The following is a 9,949-nucleotide window of genomic DNA, read 5'->3' on the forward strand; positions in this document are numbered from 1 at the left end:
CCTCTTGCTGTCCGTTCCCTTGGAGCTGGTCCACGTTGTGTGGTTGCTGGAGCAGAGACGCGGCCCCGGGTCTCCCCGGGGAGTGCCCCAGTCACTGGGCTCAAGAGTCGGTCTCTAGCTCTTTGTCCCGGGGAACAATTAATTAGTTACACAGAGTGGAAGTGCTTCCACTGGGAGATTGAGAAAGACGGAGACAGACTGGAGCCAGTGGTGCAACCACTCCCCTCGGATGTGGGGGACCCACGTTCACATGCTCTACTGAGTCTGAGCAGCAGCCTGACCCTGGGTTTCCATCCCAGGTGAGTGCCCTGAGCCCTGTCTAACCTATGTACCCTCCACCCCCACCTTGTTTTAAAATGTGACCTATGTGGAGGGAAGGGAAGTCAATCTACTGACCAGTTCTGTGCTGCAGTTCCTCTCTTGGGCACCGGGTACTTACACAGACCGTGAAGCCCCAGCCCTGCAAGAGCCAACAGCGGGTAGAATGACCAGATGTCCCGATTTTATAGGGACAGTCCCGATTTTTGGGTCTTTTTCTTATATAGGCTCCTATTATCCTCCACCCCCTGTCCCGATTTTTCACATTTGCTGTCTGGTCACCCTAACGGCATGATTTTTCTATAGGAAACTTTTAAACACTGACAGTGGAAATGATCATTCCCCTTCTTTCCCTTCTTAGGGATCCAGTATCAGCCTTTCCCCTAAAACAGCTCCACACTCCCACACAATTTACATTTCCAATTCCTTGTTCTGAATAACACTCCAGAGACAAGCCGGTCCAGCACAGCAGTAACAACGCTGACAGCCCTCACTAGCGATTTGTTATTTTGCTTTAAAGCGAAGGGCTGGAAGGGACCTCAGTAAATCACCTGGTCATGTCTCATGCACTCAACACAGGACTATAGCTACATATCAACCCCACAGAGTGTCAGCAGCAGGGATCAAACCTGGGACCTCGGGAACTAAATGCATGAGGGGTTTTATGACCCCTGAATGAGTCGGCTTCATATACACACATGATACCTCAGAAAAACAAAGCAGGGATTAGGCCATCTGACCACTGGAGAGCTTCTGCTGTCACGTAGGCTTGCCCTGGCTCTTATATTGAGGACTGAATAACATTTAGTTGTCCTATGTACTCCGTTGTTTCAGCATCTACATTACTGAGCACAGACAAAATTTCAGATAAGAACGATTAAAAAAAAAAACCCGTGCAGTGACTGTAGCTGTCAGTGTTTGTAGATGTTAGTGGAGCGGTTCCATCTGTTGCTCTGTGAAATTGATGCTGGCATAAGGGGCGCAGAAAGCGGGCGGGCGGGAGTCCCACCAGCACCAGCAGCCCCGTTTGAAGTTGTCACACTCTCCTCGGCCCTGTGGAGGGCAGCAGAGGAACGTGGCTGTGACTCCTCGGCTCAGAGGGGCTGGTTGAATTCCAGCCTGGCCACGCTAGGCACAGGTGAACACAGGACCTGCCGGGACCTGCCAGTAGAGCAGGGGGCGGCCGGCCCCGGGGCCTGGCACCGACACAGACCAGCCGTGCAAGAAGTCTCAGCATGGGAAATTCTGGAGTAACCTGCTCATGGGGGGAGTTTTCTTCCTCACTCCCATCTGCTGTTGGATGGCTTCTGTCCTGCAGCTCATGGGTTTCTCTCCCCTGGGCTATTAAATATGTAGCCACGGATGGTCTGATCACCTGCAGAAACACCCGTGAGGAAGTAATGCCTAGTAGTTACAGGATGGGCCTGACACTGCAGGGAAGGGGAAGGGGAGGGGATAGGGGTTGCTAGGTGAGCTGGGATTAGCCGGGGGTGTTGGGGGGCGGTTCCTGGCACCTGGGAAGAGGAGAGGAGTGGGGAATGGTAATGGTGTTTGTAGTCTAGACGAACCGAAAAGCCTCCCTTTAAAATCGCCTGGGTGCCCGCTCCAAGTCCACTGTTGCAGAAACCACTCGGTGCTGACAGAAGCAGGGTGTGTGTGTAGCTAGGTCTGTGTGTCTGCACAGAGTGACTGAACACAGAGGTTTGGAAAACAGCTGGGTCCGTGTGGTGTCCCCGTACCTGTAATGCTATGTGAAGAGCCAAACCACAACATCTGATCTAAAATCCCAATCTCTGCACCTGGCCTCACCTCAGCCACTCCCATGGCATCTGCTCCCTTCCCAGGCGCTGTGTCTGGCTGGTCTGCATAGACTCAGTCTCTCCCTACCTGTATGTGCAGCACATAATGGGCACTACCCCAGTGACATGTTACCCAGCCGCTGTACACAAAAGGTAACAGAAGGGTCATTCACCTGAGAGGGCTGGGGCCTCCCCATCATTGTGCGCTCTGCTTTCCAAACTGGGCGTCGCTTTTAATCAGTGCTTGAGGGGGAGGCCTATTCACAGGGATACACCTGGCCCTTGGGCCTGAAACTGACCTCCAATGGTAGGATGTTCTCCCAGGCTCTGGGGGGTTAACTCTGGTCTCTGCTCGCTGTGGCACCCCCCAGTGCTCCTGGTGTCACTGTGTCATGGCTGGAACATGGGCAGTCAGACCCAGTGGAAAAACAGTAAGGTTAGTTTAGGATGTTGCAAAGTTGATGGAATCGGGCCAGGGCAGATCCCAAGAGGTCAGAGTCCAAGACAGGCCAGAGGGCAAATCAAGACTCGAGCATCGGAAAGCAATCAGGGTCAGGGTACCAGGAGATCAGAGGCAGGAGACAAACTTGAGAGAGAACCATGGGTCCAGGACATCAAGCCGGGAGAGCAGGAGGAGGAGTGAGGTTTTTTTACCCACGAAAGCTTATGCCCAAATAAATCTGTTAGTCTTTAAGGTGCCATCGGACTCCTTGTTGTTTTTGTGGATACAGACTAACACTGCTACCCCCTGATACTTGCCCCAAAAGAAGCAGCGTATTCCCAATTTACCAGAGTTGCTGTAAATCACCACTTCTGTATTACACATTGTGCGTGTCAGCGCTTATAATAAAATAAAAGTTGGTTTATTTAAGAAGAAAGGAGAATTAACTAGAAACGAGAGAGAGATGGAAACAAATGGTTCCAATAGAACATCACGAAATGAGAACTTGGGTCAATGGTTTCCTTTCCTAGTTAATAAAGTAGGTTCCTCCTTCCCAAAGTTTAGTCTGTTGCAGAGCTAGCTGGATTCACAAGAACTGGGAACCAATTTTTCATGAGAACATCCCCTCACTCCAAGATGTCTCCTCAGTGAAAGGATCCAGAGGGCGTCTCCCCACTCTGTGTTATCCTGAAACAGTCTTTTGTCTCTGTTCACAGGCAGGACAATCCGGTCTGTTGTCATGTTCCTTCATTGTCTGCAGTTGTCTCTGATGGTTTTCCATTGATAATCTTGGGGTGGAGCAAGGCTGGAGAACTGAGCTTGGCATTACAACCAGGATGGGGTGATGACGCCCTCCTGGAATGGCCATCACCTAGACACACTGCCCTGGTGACTAACTTCTACTCCAAGTCCATAAAGCTCACTGTCAATATCAATATGTTTCCTTTACTATTACCCAGACATGCCTTTTGCAATGGTTATGAAGTTTGACAAGTTACAAGCTTTCTGCACACACCTTACATGCTACTCTTTATGGGTCAATATTCAATAAGCCTTGTGTGTGGTGTAGTGAGTGTGTCAGGGCTGAAACAAGACCTGTTTGCAAAGAACAGGGAACTCTTTGCCAGGGCCTCAGTGGCACAAGGACCTTTCTAAATAACGTACAAAAGGAGAAATGATCAGATCAAACAAGTGAGAGGAGCAAAGGGTTAATTCTCTGCTGCTCTTCAACACCTGAGCCAGGCCCAGAGGCAGGTCCCTGGGGCTCCGTGCTGGCTCTGAGCCCCCCCTGGGATTCCCAGGGCAGCAGTATAAATATCCCTGTACCTCAGCCCCGGTCAGTGCGGATTCCCCACCGCCTGCAGCTCCCCGACCCAGTCACAGGCAGAGATTCCTCCTCCCCAGCTGGGGCCGGAGCCTGGTGAGTCGTTTGCATGGATTGAATCTGTGAAGGGGCGAATGGAAACACATGAAACCTAGGAAATGTTTGAGCTGGGTTGGCTAGAATGGGGGTGCGTAACTCTGACTGCAGGGGCAGGACGGGAGCCGGGGCACTGAGATACGCTCCTGTGACTGCGCTGAGGTTCGGTGTTAGGAAGCGGTTGCCAAGTTACCCTGATCCACTCCCAGGGGAGTCACTGGGGGTCTTGCTGTTGAACTCAGTGGGCTCTGGACTGGGCCATTGTTAGTTACGTGACAGTAGAATAAATCTCATTGGAAACCTCCTCAGGCCCTGTGATATTCTACACCCCAAATCCCGAGGCCTTCACTCAGGCAACACTTCCACTAACTCCATAAGGACCCCAGACTGGGTCCGTTCCGGTTGGTAGAAATCAGCTGGTTTCAAGGAGCTTAGCTGTGAATGTCCGAACTGTAGAACCCAGGAGCAGCTGATTATAAAGGCTGCTTTGATACCGATGTCTCACCTGCTTAGTTTGACCATATCTCCCTAGGCTGAATACGGGACACCTGGTATTCAAGCGAGTTCAGTGGCAGTAGAACTATGGAATACAAACATTCAAGTTGACATCAAGTTGACTGAGCCCCCGTTAAAAAAAATACAGCGTAGTTGGATTCTTTTTATTTACCTTCTTATCTTTAAGGCTTTAGGGACCACACAGGGCTGGGTGACACACATTGCCCCCACCCCCAACACACACACATAAGGGGAGAGGTGACACACACACACTCACGTACACCTGTCTCACACGGGGGGGGGGCAGGGGGTGACTGACTGACCTGACCCTCCCTGCCAAGAGGTCTCTCCCCTCCACGCCTGGCTGGGCCCCCAGGATGGACCCGCCTTTCTGTTACCTTGCACCGTGGCTTCCCAAGGCAACACAAGGAGTGGGGGCATCACACAGCATCAGACCCCCAGATTTCTGCAGGATTCACACAAGGATGTGGCCAGCAGCAGCCTTTCAGCACTGGGGTGGGGACGGAGGAGGGACAGTCGCAGGGTGGAGGGGGGGGAGGAAGAAGGGATGATCTGGCCCATGTCTTTGCAGAACTCATCTCTTCTCCCCCATCCCTCCCTGTGTCTGGAAGCAGCTTGTCCCTGCCTGCCCACACCCACATAACCCAGCACCTCCTGTTCCCAGGCTACAGCATGGGGACAGGCTGCAGGGGTTCAGCAAACCCAGCCAGAGAGGTGACTCAGCAGAGGAGGGTGGCTAGGGGACAGAGCTGCCCTGCGCTCCCTGGACCAGGACCCGGGGGAGGGGGTTGGGGGGGTGAGGAGGGTGCTAAGCCCCTGCCCTGTGGCTGTTGTGGAGCCTGGAGATTGGCATGAACAGGGTGGACGTTGTTTTCCCCTCTCCCAACCCCACCACTCCAGAGCTTAGCTGAGGGGCGGAGAGGCTGCGCCGTGCCAGCGCTGTGCGGGGGCTTTGACACATGCAGATCTCAGCACCTCCTGGCCAGCGCCCTGGGCCAGAGGGTCTTGGGCTTTCCCGGAGCACCAGCCCAGGCAGAGGCAGTGGGGGAAGGAAGGAGCCTGTCGGCCAGGCTGCTAATGAGCTGAGTGCTGTGATGAGGGGCTGGTTCCCCGCATAGCGCAGGGAGCGGGACGCGCCCCACTGGGGGTCAGAATCTGGGGGAGCAGAGGGGGTTTGGGGGGGTGAAGAGGCAAAGCAGGGAGAGGACAGCGAGAGGGGGAGCATGTAAAGGGCTGATGGGTGGGCAGCAGAGGCAACAGGTAACTGGCTGCTGTGTGGTGCCTGCTCGCACTCACCAGCCACTGCAGCTCCCAGGGCCTAACCACTGACAGCAGGAAATGGGATGGGGGGTGGGGTCTGCTGGCTGAGAGCCGGCACATAGTCGGGGGGTCGAGCTGATGGACCAGCAGGGGGAGTGGCCGGCCCCATGTGCTGCATTTTGCCCCACCACCAGCCTTTCACACCCACCCTCGTTGTCGGCCAATAGACCCCACCCCTCACCGCTGGTAGGCGGGCATCTGGCAAGCAGGGATCTGGCCAGCAGCAGGACCCGCCAGTACTGACTTGGGGGAGATAGAAAATATGGGACAATTTGCCCATTTTTAAGAAAAAGTTGGGACACCTGCAGGAGGGCTTAAATACGGGACTGTCCATTTGAAAATGGGACGTCTGGTCCCCCTACACCTACTGCAGCTGTAGTTCTCTGGAGCAGAGATACCAGCTCAGCTAGGCTTAAAATACTGCGTCTACGCAGCTGCACCGCTGAGGTGAGTTAGTGGAGATGCTCTGCGCTGATGGGGGAGACATCCCCCGGCAGAGTAGTTAATCTACGGCACTCACAGGTGAGGATTTTTCACACCCCTGAGCAAAGTAGTTATCCTGATATCGGTCTGTAGTGTGGACCAGACCTTAACTGAGATTGACTTCACCTAATCAAATCCCGGAAAAACTTGCAACTTTACTTAGGTGAATATTTTCATAAAAGTCAGTGGGAATTGCTCGTGAATGAGTTCACTCGTGTGCTTGAGTGTTGGTCGAGTCAGGGTCTCAGAACATGAAGGATCCAGCAGAGTTATTGTGAAGGAAAGAGGTTCTGCTCTCACCCCATTACTAACTGGGAGTGACTCCGCAGTAGTGAGTGTGAAACCAGTGTAAGTGCCAGAAGAACCAGTCGTGTGGCTGCTTTAACTCACGTTCACAGTCACCTCTGGAGCCCTCAGGGTGACTGTAGCAAAGGAGAGATTCTGCTGTGGACAGCAACACCAGGAGGGTCTGCCCTGCTTCACCTGGGGCCAGAACCATCCGAACCATCTTCCCTCTTCTGGAATGGAGACGTTCCATTCAACCAGGAGAGTTTAAATGGTTCTCAGTTGGGGAGTGTTGCCTAATGGTCATGGCTGAAACTCCTGACTGCCAAGGGGGTTGTGGGGAGGGGAGCCTGGGTCCTCCCACTATACCGGGCTCTGACCCAGGGCCCTTTGTGCTACCAGCAGTCTGGCTGTCCTCCCTGGGTCTCTTCCTCTCGTCCACCACCCCTGGGGTCAGCGTAGTCCAAGGTTTTTCCCCTGGTGGGGAAACCCAAACACCAATGGGTAAGAGGGGGTTACCAAGGTCTGTGGTCCAGAGGGTATTTTCCTCTCTGGTTGTCTCCAGGGTGTGTCCCCTCCTTCCCTCAGGGAGGGCCTATTTCGGCAGCTGTATCAGAGTCTTAGGCTTCCCTCTGCTCTGCTGGAGCTGTGGGCTGCAGGTCTGCTCACCCAAATGAGCCAATTCCCTGCCGTATAATTGCTCCCACAGATGGAGCATTTGCTGCAGGTGCAGCGGGGCACTGAGCCCAAATAATCCCTCAGCCCCTTGTTGCCTAGTATGTGGTTAGTACAGCTCATCACACACCTTCCCCCTTGCCTGGAAATGAAGTCCGCATTGTGGTGGCTTTCCTGGCTCCATTTGGAACACGTAGGGCTGGAGAGACAGGTATCAGCGCATCAGGCAGGGTTTGTACTTCATGGCGTTTAGCCATCTTAACGGGACATGGTTGGTGATGAGCTTGAATGGGTTTCCCAGGAGATCGTATCGGAGAGAGTTTATGGCCCATTTCACTGCCAGGCCCTTCTCTGTGACAGAGCAGGCTCATTCTCACGGGAACAGCTTGCGGCTCAAATAGAGCACTGGGTGTTCCTCCTCCTTTATTTTTTTAATGAGCATCATCAGCATGGAAACATGTCCTCTGGAATGATGGCCAAAGCATGAAGGGGCATACGAATGTTTAGCATACTGGGCACATAAATACCTTGGAACGCTGGCTACAAAACTGCCATGCAAACATCTCTGTGAACCTGCATAAGTGGGCACGGTCACACAGGAGCCAAGGCAGGCCTTTACCTTCTTATTTTGCAAACCACATTCCAGATGGTGCAATTCTGTAATGCCCTAGAGCGGGTGGAACAGAAAGTTATTGATGAAGGAATGTCTCTGCACAGAAAAGCAGCAAGCGGGAATCACTGGGTGACATCATTCTTTGGAGCAAGTGAGTGGCGGGTGGGTATTTCAAATGTGAAGGTTTCCTACATTTTAGCATAAAAGTTTGTCCCTCCAAAATACAACCCAAAAGGGAATTTTCTCTTCCATATGTTTGTTGTTCTCCTTAGCAAACTGATCCCATCCAGGAAGCAGACGTGATTCTATGTGGCCGTGGTGAAGAGGGAATTTTCTGTCATATTTTTATGAAGCCTATGCATGCCTCAGTTTCCCCTCTATTTTGCATTGTTATCCAGGAGAGTGGGGAAGGACTGTTTGCTCTCGGGGCAGGCTAAGAAACATAGGTAGGAATGTCACCCAGCCATCTGAACGGGTCACTAAAAAGGACTGGCCGAGGGGTCCCCATTTGAGTGGAGAATTGGAGAAGACAATGGCAAAGCCAGTCCCCAGGACACTGACAGAGAGACAGACAGAGCCTGAACAATGGGGCTCACTACAGCTTGGCTGGGCGCTGGGCTGAGCAGAATAGAGAACATACCCTGAGAACGCCGGCTTGCCCAAATGGGGGCGGGGGATGGGGAACACTTGCTAATAAATATTACTGGCAGTGAACTCTATAATTTCAGATACTCTGACAGCCACTCTTCTTGTCTCCCCTCCCAGGCCGGGGAGCCTGCGTCGTACCATGTCAGCGCTCAATTACACCAGCTCCCACCCAGCAACGTTCGTCCTGCTCGGCATCCCAGGCATGGAGCAGGCGCACGTCTGGCTCTCCATCCCCTTCTGTGTGATGTACGTTGTTGCCCTTCTCGGGAACTCTGTCCTCCTCTTCACCATCATAACAGAGCCGAGCCTCCATGAGCCCATGTACATTTTCCTCTCCATGTTAACAGTGGCCGATCTGCTGTTATCGACCACCGCGGTGCCGAAAACCCTGAGTGTTTTCTGGTCTCTCTCCAAGGAGATCTCTTTCAACGGCTGCCTCACCCAGATGTTTTTCATAGATTTTATTTTCATTACCGAGTCGGCCATCCTACTGGCCATGGCCTTTGATCGGTACGTTGCCATCTGCGACCCGCTGCGGTACACAACTGTATTAACACACTCCGTGATCAGGAAGATAGCTGTGGCCGCTCTAACCAGGAGCTTCTGTTTAATATTCCCAGCCGTCTTTCTCCTTAAACGGCTTCACTACTGTGGACATAATATTATGCCTCACACATACTGCGAGCACATAGGTGTGGCCACACTGGCCTGTGTGGACATAACACTCAATATTTGGTCTGGTGTAGCAGCTGCTTTCCTGTCAGCCGGATTGGATGCTATCTTTATTGCAGTCTCCTACACTTGCATCCTCAGGTCTCTCTTTAGGTTGCCATCCCAGGGTGTCCACCTCAAGGCTCTGAACACGTGCGGCTCACACATCTGTGTCGTACTGATGTTTTACACCCCAGCGTTTTTCTCCTGGGGCACCCATCGGTTTGGCCACCGCATCCCCCGCCACACCCTCATCCTACTGGCCAACCTCTACGTCGTCATCCCCCCCATGCTGAACCCCATCGTTTATGGGGTGAGGAGCAAACATGTCTGGGAAGGAGTGATCCGTGTGTTCTCGCGTTGAGTGCGGCAGTTGGCCTGAGCCATGAAACTCGCCAACAAGTCCGTTTAGAAATGAAATTGGGTTGAAATGACGTTGGGTAGAAAAATGAAGTGGGACGAGGCAGGCAGACAACACAATGAAGCTGAATCTGGCAGGCGACAATTCCTGAGACATGTTGTTTCATTTGAGCCTTCCCCATACTGCTCTAATCCCACCGCAGTCTGAGTGTATTTCCTACTAGTCTATCAAAGTCCTTTACAAATTGAAAATAGCTGTTCCTCTGCACTTCTCAAACTGCAGGAGCTCAGATGACGAGCTTCTTAGAAATTATTATAAAGGGATGAACTAGATCTAGAGAATGTGCAAAACACAGTGT

General features: G+C 52.6%; 1 protein-coding gene across 1 annotated transcript; it reads left to right on the forward strand.

Moving 5' to 3' along the window:
* Positions 1–8,658: 8,658 nt before the first annotated feature.
* On the forward strand, positions 8,659–9,594 carry LOC123350124 (olfactory receptor 52B2-like). Its single transcript, XM_044988520.1, has one exon. The coding sequence runs from the start codon at positions 8,659–8,661 to the stop codon at positions 9,592–9,594; it is 936 nt and encodes a 311-aa protein (XP_044844455.1).
* Positions 9,595–9,949: the final 355 nt, after the last annotated feature.

This window comes from Mauremys mutica, chromosome 1 (genome assembly GCF_020497125.1).
Source record: "Mauremys mutica isolate MM-2020 ecotype Southern chromosome 1, ASM2049712v1, whole genome shotgun sequence".
Taxonomy (NCBI): Eukaryota; Metazoa; Chordata; order Testudines; family Geoemydidae; genus Mauremys; species Mauremys mutica.